The sequence below is a fragment of the Scyliorhinus canicula genome, chromosome 12, assembly GCF_902713615.1.
Source record: "Scyliorhinus canicula chromosome 12, sScyCan1.1, whole genome shotgun sequence".
In the NCBI taxonomy this organism is placed as follows: Eukaryota; Metazoa; Chordata; class Chondrichthyes; order Carcharhiniformes; family Scyliorhinidae; genus Scyliorhinus; species Scyliorhinus canicula.
In genome coordinates, this window is record NC_052157.1 from 103,585,671 (window position 1) to 103,604,992 (window position 19,322).

The 19,322-nt window shown below is 46.1% G+C and overlaps 1 protein-coding gene across 3 annotated transcripts in view; it reads right to left on the minus strand.

The window, feature by feature from the left end:
- zzef1 (zinc finger, ZZ-type with EF hand domain 1) overlaps positions 1–19,322 on the minus strand; it is a 371,817-nt gene that overhangs the window by 213,615 nt on the left and 138,880 nt on the right. For all 3 annotated transcript variants that reach the window (XM_038813628.1, XM_038813629.1, XM_038813630.1), the window contains exons 20-24: positions 18,579–18,700; positions 8,871–8,993; positions 8,015–8,184; positions 6,363–6,444; positions 4,484–4,685 (exon numbers count right to left, since the gene is read on the minus strand). In XM_038813628.1, coding sequence (XP_038669556.1) covers positions 4,484–4,685; positions 6,363–6,444; positions 8,015–8,184; positions 8,871–8,993; positions 18,579–18,700 — 699 coding nt within the window. The remainder of the gene's footprint in view (positions 1–4,483; positions 4,686–6,362; positions 6,445–8,014; positions 8,185–8,870; positions 8,994–18,578; positions 18,701–19,322) is intronic.

The window sequence follows — 19,322 nt, forward strand, 5'->3', positions numbered from 1 at the left end:
CACGCAGAGACGGGAGAACGTGCAGATTCGGCACAGACAGTGCTAACCACTGTGCTATCATGCTGCCCATAATTAGTGAGCCACTTAATTAGTGCAGTTGTCAGAAAATTGGTTTGCCCAGTTATGGGGGTCACAGCTGTATTAGAAAATAGCTAGGTGTGCAGAAGGGTGAGAACGGGCATTGAGAACTATCTGGGTACGAATGACACAGGTGAGGTGCAGGTGGGGACGGTCTGGGAGGCCTTGAAAGCAGTGATTAGAGGAGAGCTGATCTCCATAAGGGCACAGAGAGAGAGGAAGGAGAGGCAGGAAAGGGAGAGGCTGGTGGGGGAGCTCCTAGAAGTAGATAGGAAATATGCGGCGGCACCAGAGGAGGGGCTATTAAGGGAGCGGCGTAGCTTGCAGGCCAGGTTCGACCTACTGACCACTAGGAAGGCGGAAATGCAGTGGAGAAGGGCGCAGGGTGCGGCGTATGAGTACGGGGAAAAGGCGAGCAGGATGCTGGCACACCAGCTTCGTAAGCGAGATGCAGCCAGAGAGATTGGGGGAGTGAGAGAGAGGGGTGGGGACGTAGTGCAGAAGGGGCAAGAGGTGAATAGGGTCTTTAGGGACTTCTATAGGGAATTGTATAGGTCTGAACCGCCGAAGAGGAGAGGGGGAATGAAGAACTTTCTCGACAAATTGGGGTTCCCAAAGGTACAGGAGGAGCTGGTAGAAGGGTTGGGGGCGCCGATAGAGCTGCAGGAGCTAATTAAAGGGATAGGCCAGATGCAGGCGGGGAAGGCGCCGGGGCCGGATGGGTTCCCGGTGGAGTTTTACAGGAAATTTGTGGACTTGGTGGGTCCAGTGCTGGTGCGAGCCTTTAATGAGGCGCGCGAGGGGGGGGGTTCTGCCCCCAACAATGTCGCAGGCCCTGATCTCCTTGATTTTGAAGCGGGACAAGGACCCGGTCCAGTGCGGGTCCTACAGGCCCATCTCCCTCCTGAATGTTGACGCCAAGCTGTTAGCAAAGGTCCTGGCAACCAGGATAGAGGACTGTGTGCCAGGGGTAGTCCATGAAGACCAGACGGGGTTCGTGAAGGGACGCCAACTTAACACAAATGTCCGGAGATTGTTAAATGTGATTATGATGCCAGCAGTGGAAGGGGAGGCGGAGATAGTGGTAGCGCTGGACGCGGAGAAGGCATTTGACAGGGTGGAGTGGGAATACTTGTGGGAGACGTTGGAAAGGTTTGGGTTTGGGGAGGGATTTATCAAGTGGGTAAAACTGCTCTATTCAGCTCCGATGGCAAGTGTGGTAACAAACGGGAGGAGGTCAGAATATTTTGGGCTCCATCGAGGTACTAGGCAGGGATGTCCCCTATCTCCCTTACTCTTTGCATTAGCGATTGAGCCGTTGGCGATGGCACTGAGGGGTTCAGGGGGGTGGAGAGGACTGACAAGGGGAGGGGAGGAACATCGGGTCTCGCTCTATGCGGATGATTTGTTGTTGTATGTGGCAGACCCGGAGGGGGGAATGCCGGAGGTAATGGGGATACTAGCGGAGTTCGGGGACTTTTCGGGATATAAATTAAATCTGGGGAAAAGTGAGGTCTTTGTAATACACCCGGGAGACCAAGGGGAGGGAATTGGGAGGCTCCCCTTCAAAAGAGCAGTTAAAAGTTTTAGGTATTTGGGGGTGCAGGTGGCAAAGAACTGGGGGACCCTCCACAAGTTGAACTTTTCCAGACTGGTGGAACAGATGGAGGAGGAGTTTAAGAGGTGGGACATGGTGCCGCTTTCGCTGGCAGGGAGGGTGCAGTCAGTTAAAATGACGGTCCTCCCGAGGTTCTTGTTTTTGTTCCAGTGTCTGCCCATCTTCCTCCCCAGGGCCTTTTTCAAGAAGGTAACGAGTAGTATCATGGGGTATGTGTGGGCACATGGCACCCCGAGAGTTAGAAGGGTCTTTTTGGAGCGGAGTAGGGATAGTGGAGGGCTGGCGTTACCCAACCTTTCAGGATATTACTGGGCGGCAAATACATCGATGGTACGAAAGTGGATGATGGAAGGGGAGGGGGCAGCCTGGAAGTGCATGGAGAGGGCGTCCTGCGGCAACATAAGCTTAGGGGCACTGGTAACGGCACCATGGCCGCTCCCTCCCACGAGGTATACCACGAGCCCGGTGGTGGCGGCCACCCTCAAGATCTGGGGGCAGTGGAGGCGGCACAGGGGGGAAGCGGGAGGTCTGATAGGGGCACCACTAAGAGGGAACCACAGATTTGCGCCGGGAAACACAGGAGGGGGATTCCAGAGCTGGCAGAGGGCGGGTATTAGACAACTGAGGGACTTGTTTATAGAGGGGAGGTTTGCGAGCCTGGGAGAGCTGGAGGAGAAATTTGGGCTCCCCCCGGGGAACACGTTCAGGTACCTCCAAGTGAAGGCATTTGCCAGACGACAGGTAGCGGGGTTCCCCGCGCTCCCCGACAGGGGGGTGAGTGATAGGGTGCTATCAGGGGTCTGGGTCGGGGAGGGGAAGATCTCGGACATCTATAAGATTATGCAGGAGGTGGAGGAGGTACCAGTAGAGGAGCTGAAAGATAAGTGGGAGTTAGAGCTGGGGGAACAGATAGAGGACGGGACATGGGCAGACGCCCTGGAGAGGGTCAACTCGTCGTCGTCATGTGCGAGACTAAGTCTCATTCAATTTAAGGTACTGCATAGAGCCCACATGACGGGGACAAGGATGAGTCGGTTTTTCGGGGGTGAAGACAGGTGTATTAGATGTTCGGGAAGCCCTGCGAATCATGCACATATGTTTTGGGCATGTCCGGCACTGGAGGAGTTCTGGAAGGGGGTGGCAGGGACGGTGTCGAGAGTGGTGGGGTCCAGGGTCAAGCCAGGATGGGGACTTGCGATCTTCAGGGTTGGGGTGGAACCGGGGGTACAGGAGGCGAGGGAGGCTGGAATATTAGCCTTTGCGTCCTTGGTGGCTCGGAGGAGGATCCTGATTCAGTGGAGGGACGAAAGGCCTCCGAGTGTTAACACCTGGTTAAACGACATGGCAAACTTCATCCAATTGGAAAGGATCAAATTCGCCCTGAGAGGGTCGGTGCAGGGGTTTTTCAGGCAATGGCAACCCTTCCTAGACCTCTTGGATCAGAGATAGAAACTGAGGCCGTGACAGCAGCAACCCGGGAGGGGAGGGGAGGGCGGGAGGGAGGGGGGGGAGGGGGGACAAAGACGAAGGAAGTACGGTAGCGGTGGTGGCACGGGCAAGGCCTGCCCGAGGACGCTGCTAGAAATGATAAGTTGGTCTGACTGTCGGTTCGCCGGCGGGGGGGGGGACGCGCGAGTAGGGGGGGGGGGGACTTTTTTCTTTTTTTTGTTAAGTAGGGGGGTTTGACTTTGTTTTGTTATAATTTAAATGTAAATGTAGGGGGGGTTAAAATGTTTGTATTTTGAAAAATTTCTTCAATAACAATTATTTAAAAAAAAAGAAAATAGCTAAACACCACCACAGGAGCTCTGAATTACTGGGCAGAACTTTCAAATCCAATGACAATTTGCAAGGTCATTTTTCGAGGTGGAGAATACAAGCATCAGGTTATTTCTCACAGACAATAATATCTGAAATGACCAGCAAAGCCTGAGTGAAAGCACAGCAGGAGAGAAGTACAGTATTTCCCAGCCAAACAAGCACAAATATGTTGTATGGGTGGCACCAGGAAATGTGTTCATTCATGTGAAAGTAGCCGATCAAACATTTTACACAAAATAGTGGTGTGTTCACCCAGGGAAATATTCATAAGACGTTAGACGATGCAACAGAAAGCAGAATCGAACAGGCAGCACGGTGACGCAGTGGTTAGCACTGCTGCCTCACGCCGCCGAGATCCCAGGTTCGATCCCGGCCCTGGGTCACTGTCCTCATGGAGTTTGCACATTCTCCCCATATTTGCGTGGGTTTCGCCCCCACAACCCAAAGATGTGCAGGCTAGGTGAATTGGCTACACTAAATTGGCCCTTAATTGGAAAAAATGAATTGAGTACTCTAAAATTATTTTTAAAAAGAAAGCAGAATCAATAGAATCCCTCGTGTAGAAGAAAGCCTCTAGCACATTGAGTCTGCACCAAAATTCTCTGAAAGAGCATTTGCCCCAGGCCCACTCTCTCACCCTAGCACTGTTACCCAACACATTGGTCATGGCGAATCCACCTATCCTGCACATCTTTGGACTGTGGGAGGAAACACACGCAGGCACAGGGAGAACATGCAAACTTCACATGGTCACCCAATTCCGGAAGTGAATTCGAACCGCTGCGCCACTTCTGAAACCGGAGTGTAAATCGAGCTGGGGTGAACACTTACTTCTGTCTGCAAGGGTCCAGTGTAGGCTAAAACCTGTGCAAGTTTTCTGCTGTCATGCATCCAAGTGACCATTAACTATCTAATATTAACTATAAGACTCTTTTTTAACAGTTTAAAATGGGGGAAAAAGCTTACCACATGCTGAATTTAGAGACAGTGCCCGGGAGGCAAGGCAACCCATTAGTCGCGACACAAGAAGCTGTAGATCTGCAACCCACGGTACCCGTACATCTGGAAGGCCATATGCTTTGACCATGAACTTGTATCCCCACTCATTGTTACAGTTGTCAGAGTGGAAGAGAAACTGCAGCCTTGGACCGGATTTAAACGTCACCGACTGCAAACAAAGACACAAGCAAGAATCTTACACACAACCAGAACTAACCATTATTTCAGTGACATCCATCACTGAGGTCCTGTTTTCACTGCAGATGGCAGACTGATACTTGGAAACAGGAAGGATTTTCAAATGAAAAACTTTCTCTCATGAAAATTCCCAAGAAATGCACAGACCTCAATTGCAGTCATGAAAAAAAACACTGAAATGAAACAGCCATCATTTTATTGATGAACAAAACAGATGTGATGTTTTTAAAAGCAGAGACACCTCATGATATAAAGTTCCAGCCATGATCTGGAAACTACCTCAACAGAATGTGGATGACAAGAACTCCTGCTTTGGAACAGCCTCGAATTCAGACTACTTTCTCTGGGTATCAGTGGTAATTTCCTTATAAGCAATTCGGTCCTATACCAGTTCTAATGCCCAAAACAAGCTTCAATCCTCTTCAAAGCTCTAGGTCACCCATCAGAATCTTTGTGATTTCCAGATACAAGTCTCCATTGAGCATCTTGCTGTCCCCTTGCCTTTCCTAACAATTACTCTGAAGTGGCATATTGCAAGAACCCAACTAGACCTAAGCAAGATTAGCAATTACAAATAATTTAAGAGCCGTGTTGCAAACATAATTTATGCTCCCAGCCCGTTAGCCAATATAGCACCAAGGAGACGGTGCATCAGATATCAAACTTCAATTTTCTTCATCTCCAAATATTAATGGATAAAAGCAATCTCAGAACCATTTATATTTTTGGTTGCAGGCGATTATACACAAGTTTCTGGATTCTGCCGAGTAAATACTTGGACTCCACTGAACTATTATGTATGCCTGAATCACAAGACTGTCAGATATCACTTCAATTCAGTGATGGGCAGGAAAAGAATTTGCCCCAATTGTCACAAACAGAATAGAAACGTAGAAAATAGGAACAGGAAACCACCATTCGGCCTTTTCTCAGATAAGGAGACCAAAACTGCACACAATACTCCAGGTGTGACCTCACCGATGCCCTATATACCATTGCAGTAAAACATCCCTATTCCTATATTCAAATCCTCTTGCTATGAAGTCCAAAATACCATTTGCCTTCTTCACTGTCTGCTGTACCCGCACGTTTAATTTCAGTGACTGATGCACGAGGACACCAAGGTCTCGCTGAGTATCCACCTCTCTTGACTTACACCCATTCAAATAATAATCTGTCTTTCTATTTTTGCTACCGAAGCAGATAACCTCACATTTATCCACTTAATACTGCATCTGCCACGCATACGCCCACTCACTCAACCTGTCCAAATCCCACTGAAGCATCTCTGCATCCTCCTCACGGCTCATCCTCCCACCCAACTTTGTTGGGTGTTGAATAAATGACGAAGATTTCACGTTGACATGAGTCTAATGGATTAAGTGGAACAGTCAATAACTACTTGCCTTTCTATAGCACTTTTTATGTACAAAGAAAATGTAAGTGAGAACATTCTCTTTGTATTAAGGGCCCGTTAACATACACCCTTACCAAGGTTCAGGTTTTGCATCTCAGCCAACTCTTGGTCCCTCCAATACTATCCCAATACTTTCCAAACACTCATCCTAAATTGCATGTTTAAGACCGAGGTTTTCAGATCCAGAGGCATCAGGATCTCAGCCGCAAAACCTGTTGCCAAATATCTTACCGTTGGCCATTTCTCTGTTCCAACCTTCCCATCGTAGCGCACTTTCACTCCTCTGGAGTCTGTAAATTCCAAGTAATCGTACCTTTGAGAAAATAATTCCCAAGCAAACTATTTAGAAACTGTAAGATCTTCAAGTCACTTTGTACAGAGGGTGTTGATATACCAAGAATTCTACATATAATTAGCACCACTCAGCTGAATGAACACCGAGACTAAAACTCTGATTTGGACTGTAGCAATTATACAAGAAGGATACAGGAAATATATCGTTGCCCACAAGAGGACAGAGGAAATGATCACAATAATTCTGGAATCAGGAAAAATGTTAATAAAATGTTAAGGACGTTCATCTCTCTGGCAACTGGGGCTTTTAAGATTACAAATGACAATTTAGGCAAGAATGAATCGGGCAGAACAATTATTACTCAAAGGACAGAAAGCGATTAAAACAGGGGATACGGGTGGGTTGAAAAGGAAACTACATTTCTCGAGAGATTCGCTTTTGGATGAAGGACGAGGAGACGCAACATAAAATAAAGGGTACAATTCTAAAGGGGATTCAGGAGCAGAGGGATCTGGGGGTATTTATGCACAAATCATTGAAGGTGGCAGGGCAGACAGAGAAAATGTTGAATACGCAGAGGCACAGAGTATTAAAGCAACAAATCTGTGATAAACCTGCATTAAGCATTGGTTCGCCCTCAACTGGAGCAGTGCTGGACACATCATTTAAGGAAAGATGTGAGAGCGGGGAAGAAAGGATTCATGAAATTAGTTGCAGGGATGAGGGCCTTCAGTATGTGGATAGATTGGAGAAACTGGGGCTGTTCTCCTTGGAGAACAGAAGATTAAGAGGGGATTTGTTGCAGTTGTTCAAAATCATGAGGTGTCTGGACAGAATAGGTAAAGAGAAACTGTTCCATTATAAGAAAGACTGAGAACCAGGAGAGACAAGGTTGACAACGGCAACATAAGGAAGAACGTCTTTTTGCAGGGAATGGTTAGAATCAGGAATGCACTGCCTGAGAGAGTGGTGGAGGCTTTCAGAGCGAATTGGACAATTATTTGGAGATGAAAAAAAGGCAGAGGAATGGGATTAGGTGAATTGCTGTTACAGAGAGTGGCACAGGTATGATGGGCTGAAGGGCCTCCTTCTATGCTGTAACCATTCTATGATTCCATAAAATAAATTGAATGGCGTGAGGAGCAAGAAGCCATAAGCGGAATTAAGACCAAAAGGGAACCAGTCTTTTTATATTCCCCTTTTTTGACTAAATTTGGAGTACCCAATTAAGGGGCAATTTAGCCTAACCGGCGCATCTTTGGGTCGTGGGGGTGAAACCCATGCAGACACGGGGAAAATGTGCAAACTCCACACGGACAGTAACCCAGGGCCGGGTTTCGAACCCGGGTCCTCAGCGCCGTCGGCAGCAGTGCTAACCACTGTGCCACGTGCCGCCCCTATATTCCCCTTCTTAAAACCTCTTGGTTGTCTACTACGAAAGACTGAAGGAACACTGAATGACACGTTGTTATACTAACTCTTTCCCAAACCCCCTCCCACCCCCACCCCACCAACTAAAAATAAACCATTCATCAGAGTATCAGAGGTAAAGTCTCTACGGAGACTGTTGCTCGAAATCAGATGGTACCTTTTTTCGGTTTCACTTTTTTCATCAAACTCCACTTCAAAGAATGTTGCACCCGGGCAAACAAAGACGGTAGTCTCATGACTGTTGTTTTCATAGTTGTGTGTCGACTCCATGCTCCACATCCGGAGAAACACAGGCTCCTCGGATTTCTCCAAGTTCTCACCATCAAGCTATTATCAGGATTGAAACAAGGGTTCTTCACTATCCCATTAAACATCTTCATGCAGCAGAAGTTGAAAGGTTAAAATGTAAGAGACATACTGGAAAGTTTCAAAACCAGATTACATATACAATCCATATCAATGACTTGGATGAAGGGACCAACCGTAGTGTAGCCACATTTACTGATGAGACAGGGAGGTGGGAAAGCAAGTTGTGAGGATACAAATAGTCTGCAAAGGAACATCGATAGTTTAGGTGAGTGGGCATAAGTTTGGCAGATGGAGTATAATGTGGGGAACTGAAAGGTTGTCCATTTTGGCAGGAAGGACTGCACAGGGCATTGGTGAGATTGCACCTGGATTACTGTTGTACAGTTTTGGTTTCCTCATTGAAGGATGGATATATTGGAAACAGAAGGAATTTCTCCTCTGGAGGCCGAGTCATTGAAAGGTTTCAAGGCTGAGTTGCATAGATTTTTGATCTCCTCGGGAGTCTAGGGTTATAGGTGACAGGCCGGAAAGTGGAGATAAGGTCAGAATCACATCGGCCATGATATTACTGAATTGGGGAGCAGGCTTGATGGACTGTCTGGCTTACATCTGCTCTTCTTTCTTATGACCTTATGAACATATCTTCTCAGTTATCAACAAGACTGCATTAACAAAGACTGCATGAGTTAGACACAGGCTGCTACCTTGATAAAGTCGTCACCAGCTTCACGACAAAGGATCTTCAATGTTTTAGCCAGTGGAGCGAAGGCTTGTAGCAGGGAACAGTGAGGAATGTCCAAACTAGAAAGCTCTAAAAGAAAGATTACCTGCAACAACGTTTTAATGACATATTATTGAATGGTTATGTATAAGCAAGCTAAATTCATTAGCAGGAACAATAACAATAATAATAAATAGTTATTGTCACAAGTAGGCTTACATTAACACTGCAATGAAGTTACTGTGAAAATCCCCTCGTTGCCGCACTCCGGCGCCTGTTCGGTTACACAGAGGGAGAATTCAGAATGTCCAAATTACCTAACAGCACATCTTTCAGGACTTGTGGAAGGAAACCGGCACCCGGAGGAAACCCATGCAGACACAAGGGGAACGTGCAGACTCAGCACAGGCAGTGACCCAAGCCGGGAATCGAGCCTGGGACCCTGGCGCTGTGAAGCAACAGTGCTAACCAAATAGAACAGGTTTAAAAACACATGGAGTCATTATATTTGGTGGAATAGCAAATTAAAGAGGATGTCAAAAGTAATGGAATGCTACAACTTGAATTGTGACAGTTCACTGAATCCAGGTATCATACCAGATCAAAAAATATAGCTTTCAAAACGTTAGAACATTGTACTGGCAAGGACTGGCCTGCCAGATGAAGACTCACAGTGATGTTGTTCTTATTACAGCAGAACCTATTGTAAATGTAGCTATTCAAAACAACAGAGATTTGATTATTCCCAATAACATTTATTTGACTTGTCCAAAAAGACTATGGGCGCGATTCTCCGCAAATGCGGAGAGTCGTAAAGGCTGCCGTAAAACTGGCCGTGTTTCACAGCAGCCTCCGCGCCCCCTCCTGGGACCCGATTCTCCCCCCCCGGTCGGGGCTAGCAGCGCGGCCCCGCGAAGCACGGCATTGCAGGCTTAGCGACCGTCGCTAAGCCTGCGCGCCAAGGGTCACGGCGGCTGACGCGCATGATGACGTCAGCCGCGCATGCGCGGATTGGACGGCTCCAACCCGCGCATGCGCAGATGACATCATCACGCATATGCGTCAAACCCGCGCATGCACGAGCCGTCATGCCCCTCAGCCGCCCTGCGGGGCGGCGGAGGAACGAAGAGTGCGCAGGTTTCGGACCCGCTGCCCGCGATTGGTACCCACCGATCGCAGGCCATGCCACCCTTGGCACGGCCGTGGTGCGGCCGAGCCAATCGGTGCCATGGTTGTCGGGAACGGCACTTTGCGGCCGTTTTCACGAACGGTGAGAGCAGGTGTGTTTGTGTTCGTGAAAACGGCCGTAAAGGCCTGGGAACTCGGCCCATCGGCCAGTGGAGAATCGCTGTTCGCCGTAAAAAATGGCGAGCAGCGATTCGTGTCGTGGGGCGGCCGTGGGGGGGGGGGGGAGAATAGCGGGAGGTCGGGAAAAATGTCGGGAAGGCCCTCCCGCTATTCTCCGACCCGTCGTGGGCAGCGGAGAATCGCGCCCTATGGATGGGATGGCTGGTCAGACATCTAGACTGGCAAGACACATTAGATAAGCTGCCCTGAGAGATAAATAAAATTTCAACACTGAGCTACTGGGTAGGGGGGAAATAGAAACTATGTTTTATACTGAAAAATGTCAGGCAACATATGAATTAATTCTAAACGTAAAATGACATAGCTTATCTTACTTAAGATGAACATTGAACAATGTCAGAGTCTAGGTGCTATAGTTCTTTAAACACATAAAATCTATGATTACTAACATCAGCTGTTTCAAAAGCATAATATTGTGGCGTTTGATTTCTATTTCATGATCTATTCAAAGTAATTGTTACCAATATTAGTGAAGAATTATGGTGATCACATGTGGAGCATTAACTGGTCACTCAACTCAAGAATAGAACACAGCTGCTAAAACCCACTGGAATTCAGGTTACTGAATTTACGACATGGAATCACACAATCATAGAATGGCTACAGCACAGGAGCAGGCCATTTGGCCTACGATGCCTGCATTAGTTCTCAAAGGAGTAACTGACCGAGTGCCACTCCCCATTTGTTTTCCTTTGCTCTGCAAATCTTTCCTTTACAGATAATGTTCCACTTCTCTTTAAAAATCCTCTACTGACCCTGCCTCCGCCGCAATCTCAAGTAACACATTCCAAATCCTAACCACTCACTGGGTGTAACAATGTCTTTCATGTCACTTTTGCTGTTTTTTACCAATTACCGTAAATCTGTGTCCTGTGGCTAGTTTCTCGCTATCTACTCTGTCATAGAATCATAGAAACCCTACAGTACAGGAGGAGGCCATTCAGCCCATCGAGTCTGCACCGACCCTCTGAAACAGCACCCTACCTAGGTCCACAACCCCATCTATCCCCGTAATCCAGTAACTCTACCTAATCTTTTTAGACACTGCGGGGCACCTTTGCATGGCCAATCTGCCTAACCTGCACATCTTTGGACTGTGGGAGGAAACAGGAGTACAGGGGGAAACTCACGCAAACACGGGGAGAAAGTGCAAAGTCCACACAGTCACCTAAGGCTAGAATTGAACCCGGGTCCCTGACGCTGTGAGGCAGTAGTGCTAACTGCTGTGCCACCATGTCACCGGATCCCGCTGTCCAAATCCCTCACGATTTTGAACACCTCTATCAAATCTCCTCTCAACCTTCCCTTCTCCAATGAGAACAGTCCCAGCTTCTCCAATCTACCAACGTAATGGACGTTCCTCATACCTGGAATCATTCTCGTGAGTCTTTCCTGCATTCTCTCTAAAGCTTTCATATCCTTCCTAAAGTATGATGAAAACTGGACTCAATATGAATAGAGGCCAGACCAGTGTTTGCTATTATATTCTATGGCCTGATTGTTAAAGATCATAGAATCATAGAATTTACAGTGCAGAAGGAGGCCATTCGGCCCATCGAGTCTGCACCGGCGCTTGGAAAGAGCACCCTACCCAAGCCCACACCTCCACCTTATCCCCATAACCCTACCAACATAAGGGTGCTGTATGTTTTGTTAATAGCTGCTGTCAACTTGTCCGGTCACCTTCAGTGATTTATACACATGTACACCCAGGTCCCTCTTCTTCTATCAAATTGTCCGGTCACCTTCAGTGATTTATACACATGTACACCCAGGTCCCTCTACTTCTATCAACTTGTCCGGTCACCTTCAGTGATTTATACACATGTACACCCAGGTCCCTCTTCTTCTATCAAATTGTCCGGTCACCTTCAGTGATTTATACACATGTACACCCAGGTCCCTCTACTTCTATCAACTTGTCCGATCACCTTCAGTGATTTGTGCATATGTACACCCAGGTCCCTCTTCTTCTATCAACTTGGCCAGTCACCTTTGGTGATTTATACACATGTACACCCAGGTCCCTCTATTTTCTATCAACTTGTCCGGTCACCTTCAGTGATTTATGCATATGTACACCCAGGTCCCTCTACTTCTGCACCCCCTTTAGAATTGTGCCCTTTATTTTAGAAAGCCCCTCCTCATTCTTCCTACCAAAATGAATAATTTCACACTTCTCTATTAAATTTCACCTGCCAATTATCCAGCCATTACACCAACCTGCCGATTTCCTTTTGAAATTTTACACTATTCTACTCATGGTTTACAATACTTTCAAGTTTCATATAATTTGCAAATTTGAAACTGTGTCCTGTATATCAAAGTCTTGGCCATCAACATATATCAGGAAGAGTAAGTGTTCCATCACCAATCTAGCTCCATTATAAACCTTCCTCCCACCTGATCACGATGAATATGATCATGGCTGATCCTCTATTTCAACATCATACTCCCTCGCTCTCTCCATACCACTTGGCATCTTTGGAATCTGGAAATCTATTTCTTTCTTAAATATATTCAGTGACTTAGCTTCCACAGTCTTCTTGGTAGAGAATTCTACAGGTTACCTACTCTGAGTGAAGAAATTTCTCCTAGTCTCAGTCCTAAATGGCCTACACCATAAACTGAGACTATGACCCCTTGTTCTAAACCCTTCTCCCACCCAGACGAGTAAACAATATCCCTGCATCCAGTCTGTCCAGTCCTGTCAGACTTATTTACGTTTCCATGAGATCCTCTCTCATTCTTCTAAATTCCAGTGAATACAGGCCCAGTAGACCCAATTTCTCCTCATACAACAATCCTGCCATTCCAGGAATCAGTCTGGTGAACTTTCGCAGCACTTCCTCTATCGCAAGAATATCCTTTCTTAAGCCAGAAAACCAAAACTGCACACAATACTCCAGAAATGAAAAGCAAAAGCAGAGGCAAAAACAGCTAGTTAATTAACAGCCAATGTACGTCAGGGATGACGGGTGAACGGAACTTGGTGAGAGTTAGGAAACAAGCAGCAGAGCTCTGGATGAGCTTACGTATACGGTGAATGAAAGTGGGGAGGCACGGCAAGAGGGCCTGCTGATCTTATTGAAGATCAATAAGAGTTAGGAGTTAAGGAGGGTGGGATACGTTGCAGCAAAAACGTTGCTTGTGAGAAACTCCACTGAATGGTTTTATGACTTTAAGCTATCCGAGAGTCTGGATTCAAAAGCTCCATATTTGACTTAGGATGACACTATCTTTTAAACATAGCACATGCACTGATTTAAGTGATTAACTGTATTTGTAGGGCAGAACTTCTGTATTAGAGGGAAACTTTTCTGACATTACAGTAGGAAGTGTTCTTTTGTTCATTTGTTCTTCATGGCTCTGTGTCTTTTTCTTTAATTAAAAATTTAAGAGTACCCAATTCATTTTTTCCAATTAAGGGGCAACTTAGCATGGCCAACACAGACGACAGGATCGCAACACTGGACTAACTGACAGATAAATTTCGGCTAGCTGGGGGGAACGAGCTGCGGTACCTCTAGCTCAAAAACTTCCTACGAAAGGAGACAAGGACGTACCCACAACCGCCACGACAGGCACTACTGGAAGACCTACTGGACGCAAGTATCCTAGAGAAAGGGAACTGTAGCGACCTGTATGACCGACTGGTAGAAAGGGACGACACCGTACTGGACGCAACAAGAAGGAAATGGGAGGACAACCTGGGGATGGAGATAGGGTGGGGACTCTGGAGCGAAGCACTACATAGGGTCAACTCCACCTCCACGTGCGCAAGGCTCAGCCTGACGCAACTAAAAGTGGTACATAGAGCCCACTTAACAAGAAACCTTATGAGCAGGTTCTTCCCGGAGGTGGAGGACAGATGCGAACGGTGCCAAAGAGGTCCGGCCAACCACGCCCACATGTTCTGGTCTTGCCCCAGACTTGTGGAGTACTGGACAGCCTTCTTCGAGGCTATGTCCAAAGTGGTGGGGGTGAGGGTGGAGCCATGCACGATAGTGGCGGTCTTCGGGGTTTCAGACCAGCCAGATCTATTCCTGGGGAGGAGGGCGGACGCCCTTGCCTCCCTGATCACCCGCCGTAGAATCCTGTTTGGCTGGCGGTCAGCAGCACCGCCCAGAGCTGCAGACTGGCTGTCCGACCTCTCGGAATCTCTCCAAATGGAGAAAATCAAATTCGCCATCTGAGGGTCAGACGACGGCTTCCACAGAACGTGGGAGCCATTCATGCAATTGTTCCGGGACCTGTTTGTGGCCAACGAACAAGAGGAAGAATAGTCGGGTGGCCAAGAATCGGGGGAAAATGGATGGGAATTGGGGGAAGATGCTTACCTGTAAATATATATGTTAATTTTTGCGTGTTCTTTTTTCTCTCTCTCTCTAACAATTTGTAATTTGTTCAATATAAAACATGAAAACTGAATAAAAAACATTTATATATAAACTTAGCATGGCCAATCCACCTACCTTGCACATCTTTGGGTTGTGGGGGCGAAACTCACGCAAACATGGGGAGAATGTGCAAACTCCACAAGTGACCTGGGACCGAGATCGAACCTATGACCTCAGCGCCGTGAAGGGGCCTGTCTGGTTGTGTGACGTCATGCGGGTAGTAGGGAGGAAGGTTTCGATCTGTTCTTACATATAGCCATGGCTGTGGCGTCAGACATCAATGACCTACACATTGGACTATCCGGAGGTAACTGGTAGATCACCACCTTAGATCGCAAATGATTACTGACCAAAGAGGAACCAAGGTTTATTTGAAGTCCATGAGGTTCACTATAGTGGTTACCCTGAGCTGTGAAATTTGTTTTTGGCCTTCTTTCACTAAAATATCAATGATTCTGTGCAGCAGTATATGTGTGAGGGTCCCTCCACAAGTGACCTGGGACCGAGATCGGGACCCCTTGTGTTTTGAACTGGTTACTGGGTCCCAGTAACCAGTTCAAATCACAAGGGGTCCCAGTAACACACCCAAAGGTCACACTATTGCAAAAGGAGGTAAGGCACGAAAGATGAATTCCTGAGCATAGGACATAGAATATGCAGTGCAGAAGGAGGCCATTCGGCCCATCGAGTCTGCACCGACCCACTTAAGTCCTCACTTCCACCCTATCCCCGTAATCCAATAACCCCTCCTAACCTTTTTGGTCACTAAGGGCAATTTATCATGTCCAATCCACCTAACCTGCACATCTTTGGACTGTGGGAGGTAACCGAAGCACCCAGAGGATGCCCACGCAGACATGGGGAGAACGTGCAGACTCCGCACAGACAGTGACCCAGCAGGGAATTGAACCTGTGAGCATGGCACCGTGAAGCCACAATGCTATCCACTTGTGCTACCGTGCTGTCCAACACTGATCAGGTTTGCTGGTAAATCTGAGAAAATACCTTTGCAGCACACTCAAAATTTGCAAAGAACAAAAGTGACAAGTTTACAAACTCAGCACAGCACAAGAAATAACATGCCATTTTAGAATCAACCTCCCAGGATAAACTCTCACTTAGCATAGAAAAACACTGAAATAAAAATTTAAAATTCTGAATTCCGGAAATACTCAATGGGCTTGGCAGCATCTGTGTCGAGAAAAACAGAGTTAACATTTTAAGTCGAATATGATTCTTCTTCAGACCTTCTTTTGTTCTCAGCTTGGAATATCAGGGGCAAGTGAGCTTTGGAATTCTCTATCACCGAAGACTGCGGAGACCAATACGCTTAAAAAGAAAATCAATAGATTTCTAGACACTAAAGACATTACAGGGAGAGAGTGGGAGTAAGGCATTGAGATAAGAGGATCAGCCATCATCATTTTGAATGGTGCAGCAGGTTCAAGGGGCCCCCTACTCTTGCTCTTATTTTCAATGTTTCTACGACACAAAACATAGAAGAATATGTCGGGGTAGTGATAAACTTCAAGTGGACATAACAAGTTGGTGGAATGTGCGGACAAGCGGCAGATGAAATTTAATGCAGAGAAGTATGAAGTGATTCACTTTGTTAGGAAGGAGGAGAAGGAACAGAAACTAAAGGGGGCAGCACGGTAGCATGGTGGTTAGCATAAATGCTTCACAGCTCCAGGGTCCCAGGTTCGATTACCGGCTGGGTCACTGTCTGTGTGGAGTCTGCACGTCCTCCCCGTGTGTGCGTGGGTTTCCTCCGGGTGCTCCGGTTTCCTCCCACAGTCCAAAGATGTGCGGGTTAGGTGGATTGGCCATGCTAAATTGCCCGTAGTGTCCTAAAAAGTAAGGTTAAGGGGGGGTTGTTGGGTTACGGGTATAGGGTGGATACGTGGGTTTGAGTAGGGTGATCATTGCTCGGCACAACATCGAGGGCCGAAGGGCCTGTTCTGTGCTGTACTGTTCTATGTTCTATGTTCTAAAGCATACAATTCTGAAGCAATGCAAGAGCAGAAGGACTGTACATGCGCACAAAATGATGCGCACAGCGGGCTAAACAACTGGCTTGTAACGCAGAACAATGCCAGCAGCGCAGGTTCAATTCCCATACTGGCCTCCCCGAACAGGCGCTGAATTGTGGTGACTAGGGGCTTTTCACAGTAACTTCATTGAAGACTACTTGTGACAATAAGCGATTATTATTATCATTAAAGATGACTGGGCAGGTTGAGAGTGTGATTATTATATCTTTTATTGTCACAAGTACGCTTACGTTAACACTGCAATGAAGTTACTGTGAAAAAACCCTCGTCGCCACATTCCGGCACCTGTTCGGGTACACAGAGGGAGAATTCAGAATTTTCAACTGGTACGGAAATTGAATACGTGATCCTGGGCTTTATAAACAGGGGCAGGACATAGAGTACAAAAGCAAGGAAGTTATGATTAACCTTTATAAAACACTGGTTTGGCCTCAACTGGAATATGGTGTCCAATTCTGAGCAACACATTTGAGGAAGGATAGGAAGGCATTAGAAAGGTATGAGGAACTCCAGTTACATGGATATATTAGAGAGCGGGGACTGTTTTCTTTGGAAAAGTGAAGGTCAAGAGGAGATTTGTTAGAGGTGTTCAAAATCATGAGGGCCTGAATAGAGTGGATAGGGAGAAACTGTTCCTACCGGTGGAAGACAGGACACTGATTTAAGGTAATAAAAACACAAAATGCTGGATAAATACAGCAGGTCTGGCAGCAATTGTGGAGAGAAACAGTTAATGTTTCAAGTCAATATGACCCTTCTACAGAACTGATTTAAGGTGACTGGCAAAGAAAAGCCATGGCGATATGAGGAAAAATGTATTTTTTTTTAAATAGATCGACTGCTTAGGATCTGGAATCTACTGCCTGAATGCATGATGGAGGCAGATTCAAGTGTAGCTTTCAAAAGAGGATTGGATAATTATCTTAAAAGAAAACATTTGCGGGATCTCAGGAAAAGGGCAGGGAGTGGGACCAGCTGCACTGGCACAGACACAACGGGCCAAATGACCTCCTTCTGTGCTGCTACCATTCTATGATTCTGCAATGTCAGCACAATTTGCATTAGGTGTTATGGGTCAATTCTGTTTGTGTCGGCATTAATGTTTAATATTTATATAAAAAAATAATGAAGTTGCTGGACTCTACTCATTTCCACAATTGCAGAGGTGCAAAAATGCAAAGTATGCAATGGGGCTGGTTTAGCACACTGGGCTAAATCGCTGGCTTTTAAAGCAGACCAAGGCAGGCCAGCAGCACGGTTCAATTCCCGTACCAGCCTTCCCGAACAGGCGCCGTAATGTGGCGACTAGGGGCTTTTCACAGTAACTTCATTGAAGCCTACTCGTGACAATAAGCAATTTTCATTTCATTTCAAGTATAGCAACTAAAAAGATGGGTGATCATAGATTCAAATTCTTATCGCAGAAGGCAAGGCCATTTGGCCCATCAGTTTGTGCCTGTTCTTTGAAAGAGCAATCAGTTATTCCCACTCCTCTGCTAGTTCCTCACAGCTCTGCAACACCTGTTTTAATGGGATATCGACATATCTGAACTGAACATTATTGCATTTTCCTAATAAATTGGAGTGAGCTGATGTCTGTGTGATAAGTTTGTTCAGCTGCAGCATAAAACTATTAATGATGCACTGTTAAGTACATTAACCTGCAAGTCCTTTACGATAATGATTTAGAAACAAACTGTAAATCCTGGAAATGAAAAAAACAAAAAAGCTAGAAACATTAACCCATCTTTTAGTTTCATGATTTACACACCATGACTCGCGCACCATTTTCTTGCAGCATTAGCAAATGTCTTCATTTTTAAAAAAAGAAGCATTTCATTAACGCATCACATGTTTTAACTCACGTACCAGTTGTCTAGTTGCCATCGCAAGAAAAGAGTCATTCAGGTTTGACATGATCTTAGTCTCACTGCATTTCAGCATCAGGAAATCCAGTACGTTGGATGCACTGGAGATGTGGCGTTTGACATCTGTTCGGCAATATTATGGTAAATAACACAAAGAAATGCAAGTCAGTTCCGACTTCCAGTCTAGGGCATTCTCTATATTACAAGTGAGTTTGTGCAGTCAAGTCAACTCCACAAAGGTCATGCAAACTTGGATAAAATCCTAACCTGTCCAATAAAGAACACCCAATTAATGTTATACTTCTCAACGTTAGTCTAATATGCGACATAACCAATGGTTAAATGTCTTACAGTAATGCCAGTCAAACTGCTCTAAAATATTGCATTATCACTTCACAGGCTTTTGCTCCTTGTTGAAGCAACATTAAGTGATAATGCCTACGACATTCAAAACTAATTAGAAAGTAGAGAGCTTTATTGATACTACTTACACTGAGGAGCTCAGGAGCATGCAACGTAAACATAACTATTTATAAATAAACAGATTTGCTTCTCTTCCATTTAAAAAAACTAAACAGACATGAATCAATCAACCAAATCCCAGCAGGAGGGACTTTTAATCCAGGAGTCACAAATAATGCTGAAATCCGTATTACACAATAATTCCAGTGTATTTTATTGCTTTGTCCAATTCGAAAGAACTTGCATTTTAGAAGGAATAAAAGCCTGATCCCGGCATCAGGAC